This window comes from Mastomys coucha, unplaced genomic scaffold, assembly GCF_008632895.1.
Source record: "Mastomys coucha isolate ucsf_1 unplaced genomic scaffold, UCSF_Mcou_1 pScaffold7, whole genome shotgun sequence".
NCBI lineage: Eukaryota > Metazoa > Chordata > Mammalia > Rodentia > Muridae > Mastomys > Mastomys coucha.
In genome coordinates this window covers 14,100,439-14,115,650 of record NW_022196913.1, presented here as the reverse complement: position 1 = coordinate 14,115,650, position 15,212 = coordinate 14,100,439, and the positions used below count along the sequence as shown (strand labels likewise).

The window sequence follows — 15,212 nt, the reverse complement described above, 5'->3', positions numbered from 1 at the left end:
AAAAAAAAAAAGAAAAAAGATAAGTATAAAGAAAAACACCCAGAAAAACAAAAACAAAGACTGTACGTATTTATGTTCATTAAAAAAAAATAGTAGTGATGTATTATTTTAAAATATACAGTTAATGTTTCGAGTTATTTAAAATTTATATTGAGAAAAACATGTATTTTCAGTATTGCTGTAGACAAGTATCTACATAAGACTGTCAAATTGATTGTTGTTCTATATCAAACAATTTTTATATTACTCTTTTTTATTGTTATAGTATTTTATAAATTTTAAAGGATATGAAAAAATAAAAAAAACCAAAAGGCACTGCAGGTATTGAAGGGGGGGGTCTCTGGGAGGAACTGGGGTACAAAAGGGAAAGAAGAATGTGATGTAATTCTATTTACTTAAAATGTTTTTAAATGTTAACAAATTCAGATAAACAGATTATGTATCTTTTCTCATCATAACACAATAAAACTTAAATCAATAAAAAAGATCTGATAAAAGAAAAAGAAAACAAGACTTCATGACTGTTGAAATGCATAATTTTCTTTTTTATAAGCCAACTAGAAATTGTAACATGTAACCCTTACTACAAAAGACAGGATCTTGGGAAGCACAGTGTCCATGCTAAAAACAGTAGCAATCACCACCCCAATGTGAGCCTCAACTTTTATCTCAAGTTACTGTAGTAAAGTCATCTGCCCTAGTAACTACTGTGGAGTGGTGTCCCACCCTCTAAAGACAAGACACACAGTTTACCATGCAGCAGAAGGGATGCCTGGAACCAGGACCACTCTCCAGTTCCCTATTGTGTGTGTCCATTCGTCTACGTGTGCCCCTAGCACTTAGCTATACTTTAGTACCTGGGCAGAAAGTAATTTCTCTATAATGTTCCACAGTCTTCAAACACTGACCCTGGCAGAAGGACAAATTCCATCTCCAGCCTGGTAGCTAAGTGTCTGTCAGAAGTAGCCCTGGAAAGGAATCTCCTGTGATGTGGACTGCAGTCAAAGACTGCGCTGCGGCCCAGAGTTTACCTGAAGCCACCAGCAGAGCAAGCCTAAGCTTCTTCCTACATGCACTATGTAGATAGATTACAACTCTTATTTCTGCTTAATTCAGATTCCTGTGTCTCATTCAGTGTTTGGTGAAACAAAAAGGCTCTGCATGTCAACAGCGAAAATGGATCTAGGCATCTGTACAGCATAGGCTTCCCCAGCAACCTCAGCAGATGGCAAGAGAAAGGACAGTTTGAGCTGGCTCCCATGACAAACGCCCATCACCCAAACCTCAAGCCTTTCCGTCCCAGCTATGGTCCCTGCTAATGTGTGTAAAAGACCTGGGTTGAGTCCTGGTACAAATTAGTGCCTGGAAAGCATCAGCAACTGTAACATACAGCTCACCCTCTCTTTTGAAGATCCTATGATCAAGCTGGAAAGCCTGTTTTCAAACAAGTCTTCTGCCTTCAAATTGCCTGCAGCTCCAGGTAATGGGGGGAAGTTGGACAGCCCCAGTTCGAAGCTTGGTGATGGAGGCTTTGGTGGTGTTGGAGACTGCGTCTGACTGCTCTGCAACACAGCGACACCCCGTATGGTCACACAAGTGTCGAATGACAAGGGTAGAAAGCAAGGCAAAGAATCTTCCGACTTTCACATCCGCTCCCAAGTTTATAAATGTTGCACAAATAATTTTTTTAAAAAAGATTTATTTATTATTATATCTAAGTACACTATAGCTGTCTTTAGACACACTAGAAAAGGGCATCAGATTTCATTATGGATGGTTGTGAGCCACCACGTGGTTGCTTGGATTTGAACTCAGGACCTTCGGAAGAGCAGTCGGTGCTCTTTACCGCCAAACTTCTCTCCAGCCCAGCACAAATAATTTCTAGGGTCCAACTAACTTGAAATTTAGGCCAACAGGATAAAGTGTGAGAAGAGTCTAGAAAACAATAATGTCAGAGTTCAAATGTAAACAGTGGGCCAGCGAAAGGCTTCAGTGGTCAATATGCCTGCTGCCAAGCCTGCAGACCTAAGCTGAATCCCTGAGACCTACACAGTACAAAGAAAAAGAGAAATCACTCATACAAGTTGTCCTCTGACCTTCATATATGGGCCAAATTTGTGAGCTGTGCATATATACATGTGCATGTGTGCGCACACACACACACACAATTACAAAAATTCAAAGGTAAGCAGGTTAAAAGATGTAATGTATCTAATGGTGACAAACAAAGCAAAGGTTGTCCTGACATCCTTTTAGCTGAGGGCCTAAGGGCCTGGCTGTGGGCCCTTATAACTGCTCTCTTAGTAGCCTTCTTGGTGATCAGATCAAATGTGATCTCAGAGTTTGTTTAAAGTAATCCAAGCCTCAATGGCTACGAAATGTCAATAAGAGAAAAGCCAGAAGTGCTTCCTGCTGAGGAAAGGGGGGTGGTTTTCTACTGGGGAGAAAGACACCCACACCCAGAGGAGTCTAAGATCTATGTATGGTACAAACGAAGCCTCTGCTCACAGTGCTGCAGAGGGAAGACAGGCATATGCTAGCTTGACTACTGCATCTAACAGCCAAACAAACTGGATGCTTCCTATTAGGCAAGGTTTCAGCATCCACTCTGGGTCTTAGATGCTTCCCAGTGGTTGGGATGGGAGCTCTTGCTTAAAATCCCATTAGAGCTATCCACTGAGGAGCTTTTCTGAACAGCCACATACAGACTGAACTATTCATAAAAGTGAGCTCTTCACACCTGAACTGTTCACAGTATCTTTATTTACATATTAAGGGAACACACCATAAACCAGCTGGTCATCAGTATTCCTAAAAACTCCACAATCCTTTATTCTTTATTAGGCCAAAAATGTCAGGTACAATTTAAAGGCATCACCTTTGAAGCTCTTTGCAGTGTTGTTCCTCATATCTTAGTCTTAATCCACTTAATTAATGCTCATGTTTGCCATCAGATTTAAATGTCTTAAAAAGATAAGCCTTTGGGGATAAGAGATGGTTCTGTGAGTAAGACTGCTTGCTCTGCAAACACGAGGACCGGAGTTTAAATCCCTGGCACTCATGTAAAAAGATAAGCGTAGCTATATGTCTGGAACCCTTGCATTGATGGAAAGAGACAGGATAATCAAAGGAGCTCTGGCCAACTAGCCTACCTGAAACTGCAGTGGGCTTCTGGTTCAGAAAGAGACTGTCTACATGCAATAAGGTTGAGAGTGATACACACCTGAAGTCTCCTTCTGGCTCTTATGTATTCCAGTGCATTGGTTCACACATTAGTGAACTTGTGTGTGAGTTTGCACACACACACACACACACACACACACACACACACACACACATGCACTCTCACAGACACACACCACTTTATATATACTTACTGTAAACTTCTCTTCTCTTTTCTTCCGGTAGCCAAAGGAATTTTTCCTAGAAGAAAGCAAAAGACCATTATTTTTCCCCTCACTTGAAAAATTTGCCAAGCTTATGTTTTGTTCATGTATACAAAGCAGCATGTATCAACTCAGTCAGTCTTAATATGTTTAATCTTTCATGAATGAATTCTGATTCTAAAAGTCGATTTTTAAAACAATAGTGAAAGCCCAGGCACTGTAGCACATGCCTGGTACTAGGGTGGCTGAGGCAGGAGGCTGACAAGCTCACAGTCAGCCTGTATCATATAACAAGATGGTCTTATGGTCTTAAACAAAAGTACAAACAAATCAAAATGTTGAAAGGAAATCATTAAGTTAGACGTCCAGAAATATAATAGAAAAATAGTTATTCCTAGTAGCCACTTAGAATTTCTAAGATTTGAATGTTTAAATTCCTTCAGCTGGAATGACAAGATATATATAAAATGTAACAGTAAACTATATAGGTGATCTACTTAAAACAAGAGTAAAAAAGCTATGATTATCCCTTACTGTAAAAGCCACATAAAAACCTGTAAACCTTAAGAGGTCCCTAAACTCCAAGCCTGCCTTCCCATCAACAGCAGCCAGACCCTAGGCAGAAAGTCTGTGCCCTGCAGCTCTGCAGTGAACCACTAAATCAAGACTTATAGCATCCCAAATGAGTTTGTGTGGCCTAACACATGACTCTCAACTTGTAATTTTATTTTTACTTGTTATCTCTTCTATTATTTCAACTGTACAGACTCCCCAAAGGAGATTCATTATATAAATGTAAAGAGGATTTTTAATTTATTTAAAGACAAAAATGGTTTTCCTAAAATATTTTTATTAGAATGATAAACTTGAGAGGCTTCTCTACAGAGCCTCTGGCTAGCCTAGTAGGGCTAAATGCCTGAGGAGCGATGAGTTACATGTCACAAAGGTGGGTATGAGCAGCAACATAGGTCCCTTGGTCCCAGTGACCGGGCCTTAGGGCATGTGGGTTCACTGTGAGCACCTGTGTAACAGTTGCTGCCTCAAGATACCATAAAGACTCATCACTGGGCTGGCTTCCCTCAGGTGCCTGTGTAGCAACACCAATGCTGCCTGACAAGTGTCTTCCTGCCAGCCTATGGCCTCCCACAAAATGTATTACTCCCTTCAGAGCACCTTGTATGAACTTACTGGGTTCAGTGATCCTGTAATGGCAGGACATCCTGGAACACGTTATCAGTGCTCATCCCTCACAAAGTGATTGCAGAATGAAGACACAAGCCATTGGCTGCTGCTCACAGTGGACAGGCAAGGAGAAAGTCCCACTCAGTCAGCAACTGGGATACTGGGAATTCACATTTTGGACCCCACATGGGCATGCTTCTGCTCTGTGAGCTAAGAGAGCTTCCACTGACACAATGTCAATCAGCACCTGACATTTGGAGTTTTTCACTATACTGATCTTGGCATGCACAAAAGTAGCAAATATATGACTGAAGCCTTGAAGATGCTATTCGAACCTCTTAGTACTTCAGACCAACAAAAAAAAGTTAGTGGGAAACAAGCCCTCTGAAAAGCAGTGAAAGGGAGACCTGTGAGCTCAGTGGAAGAGCAAGTCTTTCAGGAAGGAAGATCTAGATCACCTAGATTCTAGATTCAGATTCTGCTTCTGAATACACCCTCTGGACATGGGCCATATGATGCAGTAAGAAGGATGCTACACACTAATCCTAGTTCCATCGGTCCATAGTTCAAAAACAATGACAGAAAGCTACATCCATTCGTGGTTCAACAGTGAACATGGTTCACTGGTGCTAGCAAAGTGAACATATTAGTTTCTCTCAAGTTTCACTGGAAGTGTTAAGTTTTTACTTAGGAACATAACTCTTTTTGTTGAGAATACAGTTAAGAGTCTACATTATCTGTCTGGTAAAAGCATAAACCTGTACAGCAGCTATCTGGAATTCAAATACTGTTGGGAGACTTAATAGTGACCATATCACCGAAGAAGTAGAGCATACACACTGGTTAACAAGATGCCCTCCAGGCTTGGCTCTGCCGCTTTATTTCACTTTGTAAGGTGGCAAGGATTCTGCAAACATACCCTTCGGCTTACAATCTTTTTACACTGTGCCTGTTGGATCCAGAAGGTTTGTTACTCAGGCTCCCTTCTCTCAAAATTCTAGCCTTTAAGAATCGCAAACATGATCCTTGGCTGCCACCTGGTGTCACTGTGTTATTCAATGCTCCCGTTTTGATTTTTCACTCTCCAATAACCCATTTGGTATAAAAATGGCTGGTATAGCTTTTCTCCTTGGTGACTCATAGGCCACTGTTAGCTCTATTAAGCCATGGTGCCTGAGGCCTGTCTCACAATAGCTTCAAGATGCTGCCACCAATCATCACTGAGGATGGGAGTTGCTGCTTCCCATTCGTCAAACTGCACTGAAAGGCAAGAGATCCTCCCCTCCTGTTCCATGCTGTCCTTCATGGTTATGAGCATTGACAGGTAGCAGCCCCAGCCAAGCAAGAATTTCCATGCTATTCCCACTATGTTACTCACTTACTGTGTCTCTGTGCCACACTTTTTAAATCAGCAGTATTTCTAACTTTACTGTGTATTTTATGGTAACCTGAGTTTTAAGGTTACCACTGCAATTGCTCTGGGATATCAAGAGCTTCACCATGTAAGACAGTGAATTTAACAGATGAATAAGTGGTCTGAAATTTTACTCACCAGCTTTATTTCCTGGGGTACAATAATATTAAGATGAATTGTACAATGCCTTACAAGTGTTTAAGTGAAAAGAGTAGCCATATGCCTTTCTCTTTAAAATCTAGAAATGATTAAGCTGAGTGGAGAAGGTACATCCCAACAGAGAGAAGCTGAATAGCTGTCACATCATCAGCCAGTGAATACATGAGTAATAGGAGAGCCAACTGGCCTTCCTGCTGATAGAGGACATTCCAGTGACCCAGACAAAAGACCAAACCAGCCACAATATTCCCAGATAGATATGGGAAAGATGGATAACAAGGTTCCCTCTTTTTAATCCTGTGGTAGTTGAGAGAGGCAAGGAAGTTGTAGATGCTGACAGAGGTTGGCATGTGACACACAGGGAAGAAGTACCTCCCTTACACCAGAACACAGGTGAAGTGGCAGGCTCTGAGGCAGAGGATGCAGAGAGGTATCCAGAAGACCCAGCTACCATCACACACAAGAGTGGTTCACCTAAGTCCAACAGTTTCCTACTGAAAGAAGATAGAATCTACAACATACCAGCTACACAAGTCAATGCCCAGCACTGAAGCTTTTAATGGCCCAGCTGACTCTCCACCAGGGACTAATGTAGCTTCTGACCATTACAACATGGTTACTGAATGTTTTAAGCAAGTACTTAAAATGTATTACTAAAGGTAAATGATTTCTTTCAGATTACTATTGTTTGTTGCCAATGCACCTGGCCACCCAAAAGCTCTGATGGAAACACAGATGAATAACAAGTTAAGAAACAAAACAAAACAACTTAACAACCTGTATTCTGCAGTCATGGGCCAAAAAATAATTTTAACTTTTGGCCCTTAGCATTCAATAAATGCACTTCATAAGGACTAGGTAGATGATGGTCAGTCAGAAAATGCTTGATGCCTAATCAATCAAGACCTGAGCTTGAGCCACAGAACCCATATTTTAAAAAACCACGCACTGGGACTAGGGAGACGCTTTTTGTAAATTGTTTGTCATGCAAGCATGAGGACCTGAGTTTGAATCTCAGGACACATAAAAGCCAGGTGCAATGGCTATATCTATAACCCCAGTATACACAAGGAACAACGGGCAGATCCCTGAACTCACTGGCTCACAAAGTTTGTTAACTGTCAGCTCCAGGTTTAGTCAGAGACAAAGGTGGAGAGTGAGAGAGGAAGATTGTCTCTGGCCTCTACATGCACCACTCAAAGATGTATGTCTGTACATCCATAAGAACATTAGAGGCACTGGACTCTCCTGGTATTGGGGTATTTGAGACAAGGGAGATGTTACGAGTCAACCAGCCTGGCCTAACTGGTGAGTTCCAGTTAAATGAGAGAAACCGTCTCCAAAATGAAGGGACATGGGATTCGAGCAAGACCCAAAGTTGATAAACATGATACAAGTAGCCTGCTTACTCCCCTCCCTGACACACACATAAAACAGGAAATGACACTCATAGAAAGGACCCAGCATCTCACCTATGGTTGGCGAGAGGCCGTCAGAGGGCAACAGAGATGGATGGATGTGGGCTTCAGAGGAGGAAGTGACTACAGAGCACTGGAAGCGGGATGAGACCTGAGATCAGCGGGCTTCACGAGCCTCCTAACTGTCCTTATCCACCCACTGCAATGGTTTAGAGATCAGCTTTGTACAAATCAGCAAAAATATGGTTTCTTGAGATAGAGCTACTAATGACTCAGGTCTTCCAGTGGTATGGATGGATAACAAAAGGTTAAGACTACCATTGAGCGATTAGGCAACAGAAGGGGGTGAGATCTGTGAGTAAAGTAAACAGTAGCATATGCTTTTAAGACAAAGAAAACAGACAGCACTGTCTTAGTCTTGGGCATCGCACACCTATCTAACCTTCAACACTCTGAATCACTCAGCACACTAAATAAAAACACGTGTGGGTCGCTTTGCCGATTGAGACACCTGCTGTCTCTCAGAGGGGGCCTTTGGTCTGACTCTGTACCAAGAAAAAGCAAATCAACAAACTGAGTTTCAATTTGTCATTAATCATGCTGCATATTTCTGTATGGAAAGCTTAAGACTTTTTTCCATTTAGACATTTCAAAATAGGTAAAAAGAAAAAGCGTAGATAGGCTGAGGTTTTTGCTCAGCATTTGTCAGAGGAAAATCCTGACAGGTTTCATCACATCAGCAACTGGCCTAGTTAACACTGGGTAGGGTGCAGACCCTGAGACCATCTGTTTCTTTTCTAATCTCATTTCTTTAGAGGAAATATAAACGGCAAGAGAAAACAGTGAGCAACAAGGAAGCTGCATTAGAGGCTACAGGGAGAAGTACAGTAGCTTACATTCAGTGTATGGAAATCACCCTAGATAATGACAACAAACATCAAGACTCCAAGAACTACTTGCCCAAGAATGGAAATAAAGTGGCAACAAGCACTGCTCTACAAGAGCAGCTTTTGTTTCTAATTAAATTTAGTAGAAATGGAATTCAAATGCTGGCTTGCGTGGCTACATGACTCATATCTGTCCACTATATCCCACTGCCAGCACCATTCCAGTTGATTTAATTTTTGTCAAGCACGAGGCACTGAACCCAGGACCTTGTTTATGGTAGGCATGCACTCTACAGCTGAGCTGTAAGCTCAGTCCTCCTTATTACCAGCTGAAGGAAAGCAAGAGGCCAGGAACCCATGGGACACACCTTAGAGCCCAAGGCTAACTGCTAAGGTGAAACTGTGTGGAGGATGAGCAGGTTACAAACTATGCAGCTCCTAAATACCAGCTTGGTTTTATGAAAGAAAATGACATTCGTTTAAGAAAAAAAAAAAAAAAGAGAGAGTAAGCACTGAAGTCTATGCTCTAAAACTGACTATCTTGAGGAATTAAGAGAAACATTTTATAGCCTTCTATTTGATTTTTCTGAAGTGTATTACGATATGATTATAAAAATCTAAGTTGAAACTTAAAATACTAATAGTTAATGATTGGTACATGTTATCTGTTTGACAAAATATGTGAGTGACTTACCTTCCTCTCCCTAAACCAGGAGAGGATTCAAGACTACTTGGCTCCACACGCCCAGTTCCAATCTCTCTCTTGGCATAAGCTGAAGGGTTTTGTATTCGTGTTCTAGTTTGCCCTGCTTGCCTCGTCTGTGGGCTCCGAACACCATTAATTAATCGATCTGCAGTGAAGTTAAATATTGAAGGACTTTCTAGCAGCCCAGGCCCTCTCTCTGTACTAGGAATCGCATGGCGCAGATGAGACTTACTAGGATTCCTGCAAATGAGATGTTTGTATATGCTGAGTTATAAAGCAATCAAGGAGTATAGAATGAACATGCTATTGTGAACTATGTATGTCAAGATCTGCTTTCTACTGAATAAACACACAGTAAAAGTTGCCCCCAAAGCCTTCTCTGAAGAGAATCCCTTCCTTACTACTGGCATCCATTTTGGGGTTTACGTTAGATTACAGTTTTAAGTTTCAGGTAGTTTCATCTCTGATGAGCATTATTAGTAGTTACACAGATCTCTTATTACAAACAACCTGGAATACCGCACATGAAGCTCATGAGCACTGAAAGCAACCTTGGAACTTGCCTGCTTCTAGGAGGATATTGTCTGAGTGATGTCAGAGGAGATGTTGCAGGTTTGAAGGTCGGAGATGTAAACCCATTTATAAATCCAGTACTTGGAAAAGGAGTTACCTGGATTAACAAAACAAAACAAAAACAAACAAAAACCAAGGATGTAAAAACATGAGACACTTCAGTTGGATTTACACTGTTGTATCTTAGGTAAATCAGATTGTGTCTTCCTCTTGTCAGAGGTGTTAATTCCATTTTATGCTTAAAAATAACTGCAGTGTAAGGACAAACTTACATTATTACTACAGGTAATGCCTACTGAGCATGCAAGCCATGGCTATTGCTCAGAACCTTCTCCCTATCATGTAGTTAATCCTTATAATGACAAAATGAGAACAGCAAGAGGATTCAACATGGAGTCCTGAATATAGGCACTACTCAATTGTTTAAATAAGTTACTACTACGAGTACAACTACCTCCAATCTGGTAAGAGGTAGATGATTCTTTATTTTCAATAGCCTTAATAAAATTCAGCAAAGATCCCAACTTTAGGGATTCTCACACTCTTAGTGCTCCTAACCATGTGTATGCCACCCCACAGCTTTTAGCAGGAATTTCGTCTCTCCCCCCGCTGCCCCTTTTAAGGGTTTAATGTTCATGCAGAACTTGCTGTAAACAGCATCCTATATTTCAGACTATACATTTTTTCCAAATAATAATCCAAAGTGATAAAGAACATATAAATACAACAATAGAAGTTCAGGCCTTTAATCCTAGAACTTGGGAAGCAAAGGCAGGCGGATCTGAGTTCTGATTTCAAGCCTAGCCAGGTCTACAAAGAGAGTTCCAGGACATCTAAGGCTACCCTGTCTCCAAAAAACAAAAAAACAAAACCAAAACAATGTTAAACAAAACCCAAACAAAAATAAAATAAAACAAAACAAAACAACAATAAATATAACAGGCCATAATGGCTTTAAAATAAGCTAAATGTACCTTAACAAGTTTAAGAGCTTAAACGCAGGATTTTAAGTATCACTCAACTGTTCTTAACATCTCAACACATAAAAGTTAAGGTAAAACTCAATGTGAAGGGCGCAGCAGCCTCGGGACACAGGTTTCACCACTTTATATCAATCCTTGGATGCCAGAGGGGTATCTCCTAAGAGTTGTCCTTTGTCCTCTAACCTGTACATGTATGTCCTAGCATGTGTCCAGCTACAGACACAAAGACACAAACACACACACACTTTTAAAAATTCAGTGTTGCTAGGCATGATAGTGCATGCCTTTAATCTCAACACTCAGAAGGCAGAGGCAGGAAGATCTCTCCATTGGTTTGAGGTGAGATCAATATTGTTTATACACGCACATGCGTGTACGTGTGCGTGTGCCCAGGATAGTCAGGTTACAGAGAAACCTTGTCTCAAAAAACCAAAATCAAAACTCAGGGTGTGGAACAAAGTGAGATGGCTCAGCGGGGTAAAACATTTTCTATTCAAGCCTGGTGACCCCAGTTCAATCCCTAGAACCCATATACAAGATGGAGGGAGAGAACCAACTTCACACTTGCTGTGGCACATGGGCACAAAATCATCATCTTAATCTTCGTCATCACCACCACCATCATCGCCAATAATAACAAGATAGAAGGGTAAGATCACTAGCTATCTGCCTCTGGGGCATGCAGTTTCAAATAAACATATTACTTCCAAGGTACTTAGCTGCCTGAGGCCTTCCAGTCCCCCTTGATTCTTTCACTGAACTGAAAGAAATACAGACTCCCAACTGAGAAAAGGGAGAAGGGAAGGAGGGAGGACCTAAGCAATTCTCTTCCCTGCTAACTGGAAACAGGCACTCTGATTTAAAACAGTGATCAGAGCTGACGTATCATTCCTTGGCTAGAAAATTAAAGTGACAAAGGAAAACATTTTTAAGGAGGATCCACTACTTGACAAATTCCACAATCCATAAAAACTATACTGCTTAAAAAAGTCTCTCTCAGTTACACAACAGTCAAGGGAATTAATATCTAGAATATTTGAAGAAATCTACCAAACCCCAAATCATCCACCTAATAAATGGGCCAATAAACTGGACACTACTCAGTTCTCAAAGGAAACACCAACAGCCAAGTTCATACTTGAAAAAGTACTTCAGCAGCCTCAGCTACCAGGTAATGCAAAAACTGAGATTTTTTTTCTTAACCTGGGATACAAATGCTGGCAAAGAAAGAGGAACTCTAACTAGCTGCTAGTGTAGATGGTGTAGCCAATTTACACTATGGAAACCAGTCTGGAGACCAAAACTGCCATGTGACCCAGCTATATTCCCCCTTGGGTATTTATACACCCATGTTTATTACTGCTTTATTTATAAGAGCTAGGAAACAAAACTATCCTATTCTGTGAAGCAAACCAAGTTTAAAAAGATAAGTACTGTGTATTTTCTTTAATATTTGGAACCTAGCCATGAAGGGTGGTAGGCAGATGCAGGGGAAGAGACCATGAAACTAGGAGGAAAATCATAAGAGGGGAGGGCGGGCTTTTAGAGGGAAAAGCAGAGGTAACACACTAACATTAAGCAGAAGCGACTCTCAGAGAGAAGAAAGTGTTAGTAGGGGACACAGGAGAAGAGAATTAATGGGTACAAAGTATAGTAATATGCACCAAAATGGAATAATAAAAATCATTACACCTTGTTGGCTAACTTAAAAATTAAGAAAAAAAAAATTACATGCTACAAGAGCCACTTAACTCAGACCTAAGTTTAGGAGACTTTCATGTGGCAAGACCACTCTGGTAGTAATGACAAACACCTTTAATTCCTTTGATACCAGCAGAGGCAGGTGGATCTCTGAGTTCAAGGCCAGCCTGGTCTACTGAGTGAGTTCCAGGACAGCCAAGGCTACACAGAGAGACCCTGTCTCAAACAAAAAACAAAAAACAAAACCCCAAACAACAACAACAACAAAAAAAAACCCAAGCAAACAAACAAAACTGTCAAAGACCAAAACATCAGTTTAAACTAATAATTTTACACATGATACACCTCAGAAAAGGGTCTAGAAGGGAGGACCTGGATATAAAACAACAATATAAAGACATCTAGACAAGGAGTATGACAAGAGGTGACAGAGTATGCCACTGTAGGAAGGACTCAGCAAGGCACCCCTGTGCAGCCCATGGGGAAGAGCACTACTGCGAAGAGGCTAAGAGACAACTCCTCTACAGATCTCTTTTGACACTTCTGGGAGATACAACCACACAGCCAAGGGTCTGTGCCCAGAGAAAGTGTACTATTTGTAGAAGCATATTTCCTTCTCATTAGAACTCAAAGAGATGGGTGCTTTCTCCTGTCTCCTATCGCCCTGTATTATTTGTACAGTGTAAAGGCTTCACTGTGCATTCTCCTCCACGTATACATGTACTCAATCATGGCCACCTTGCCCTCCTACCTCTTCTTGCCCCTCCTTCCCACACTGGACCCTCCCAAACCAACCCTCCCCCGCCCCCACACTGCACGTGTGAGAAAACCATGCAGCACCTGTTTGATCTAGCATATTTTTTGCTTAGTGTGTATCCATCCATCTTTTTTCCTGCAAATGATGGGATGTAGTTCTTCTCTATGGCTGAATGTAAATATAATAATCTTCTGTTTTTCCTTTCCTAGTCCTGCTCCTGGAATGATGATTCTGAGACTAATTAGTTATTATTAAATGCCTAGGCCATGAGTTTTAGCTCATTTCCTGACTAGCTCTTATTTAAATCATTCTAGTCTACCACCTGGTTAGTTGCCTCTCCTTCAGTTCCAGACCACTTCTCCCTTCTTGTCCCCTCAGCATCTCCCTCAACCTCTCTCCAAGTTCATCTACCTGATGGCCCATCATCCCTCATCTCTCTTTTACCTCTTACTATTTGCCAGAATCCTCTCTTCTTGCCAGTGTCCCAACTCTTATTTCCTGCTTTTTTATTGACAGGTGGCTTACAAGAGATCCTCTCTACAGTGAGCACATGGTTCTCCATTCTATCTATTCACTCACTGACAGGCACCTAAGTGACTTCCAGACTCGGCCACTGTGTATAGTTCATAATGCAGATGAATGTGCAGACAACTTTACTGTCTGGGTATATTTATTCCACTGGATGGATGCCATGGAAGGTAAACTGGATGATATTACAGGTCCACATTTATTTTATTTTTTCCAGAATCTCCACACTGATTTCCATGATAGCTGAACTAATTTATATTCCCAGGAACCCCTTCCCCTGCACCATCACCAGTGTGTCAGCATGCCATTTACCTTCTTGATGACAGATGGAATCTTTGCAGTTTTTAATTGTATTTACTTCATGGCTAAGAAAGTTGTACAAGTTTTCATTTATATATACATTGGTCATGTGTATTTCTTCTTAAAGTTTTTATTACTATGTGGGAGATTATGATTTACATGTGGGGGTATTGTGCCACAGCACACTTATGAAGGTCAGAGGAGATCATCACAATGTGTGCTGGTGCAAGTACTGAGATCACTGGCCCACTGGCTCTGCTTTAAGAGCTGTCTGTCTGACCAACTTACCACTTACTTATTTGTTCTTCTGATGTGTCATTTTTTTTTTTTTTTTTTTTTTTTTTAGTTTGTTGTGTATTTGGGTAGTAAGCCTTTGTTGGATAAATCTGGTAACAGTTCTCTTCCAGTACAGGCTGTCTCTACTATGGCAATTGCTTCTTTGTTGGGCAGGAACTTTTAAGCAGGACAGAACTCTGTTTGTCCACTGTTGCTGTCTTTACCTATGCCTATGTCTCCATGTATTTTCTTCTGGTCATTTCAAAGTTTAGAGATAAACATAAATTTTCATTTTAGAAATTGGTATACCAAACTTTTTACTGCAGTGTTCTAGAACTTGAGGGAGGGGAAAGTTATGGCCCTGACAATCTGCTGTTACTCCTGTCCTGCACATGGCTAGAGAGCTATCTTTAAAACACGGAACATACTTTCATTTCTTTTTTTATCCTTTTTATAAAAAAAAAAATATTTATTTATTAATATGCATAGGTGTCAGGGTATCAGATCCCCTAGAACTGAAGTTATAGATAGTTGTGAGCTGTCATGTGGGTGCTAGGAATTGAACTTGGATCCTCTGGAAGAGCAGCCAGTACTCTTAACCACTGAGCTACCTCTCCAGACCATTTTCATTCCTTAAGGAAATGAAATATTCCACATTACTTCATAGAAGATCCAGGTCAAAGTCCATGTGTCTAAGGACTCTTATGAGAGCAACTTACCACCCCCGTTCCCAGCTGCCTGCTACACTCAGAATAAAAGCTCATCTTCAGCAACCTGGGTGCTTTTGTACACACAATCTATCCTTAGACCTTCCTTTCTTTGATCCTTCTCCTAAGTTCACATGAAAAATGAATACCAAATTAAGGTACATACAATGGCTCATCAATTCTTACTGTAAGTTTAATGGTATTTTCTATTTATATCTACTTTTGCAGTATCAGC

At 40.9% G+C, this 15,212-nt stretch overlaps 1 protein-coding gene across 7 annotated transcripts in view; it reads right to left on the bottom strand.

Annotated features, from left to right (window-relative positions):
• Larp4b (La ribonucleoprotein 4B) overlaps positions 1-15,212 on the bottom strand; it is an 83,111-nt gene that overhangs the window by 10,132 nt on the left and 57,767 nt on the right. For 4 of the 7 annotated variants that reach the window (XM_031359419.1, XM_031359420.1, XM_031359421.1 and 1 more), the window contains 4 exons: positions 9,716-9,822; positions 9,141-9,392; positions 3,378-3,423; positions 1,398-1,562 (listed from right to left, as the gene is read on the bottom strand). In XM_031359419.1, coding sequence (XP_031215279.1) covers positions 1,398-1,562; positions 3,378-3,423; positions 9,141-9,392; positions 9,716-9,822 — 570 coding nt within the window. The remainder of the gene's footprint in view (positions 1-1,397; positions 1,563-3,377; positions 3,424-9,140; positions 9,393-9,715; positions 9,823-15,212) is intronic. The other 3 variants (XM_031359423.1, XM_031359424.1, XM_031359425.1) reach the window with 1 other exon arrangement.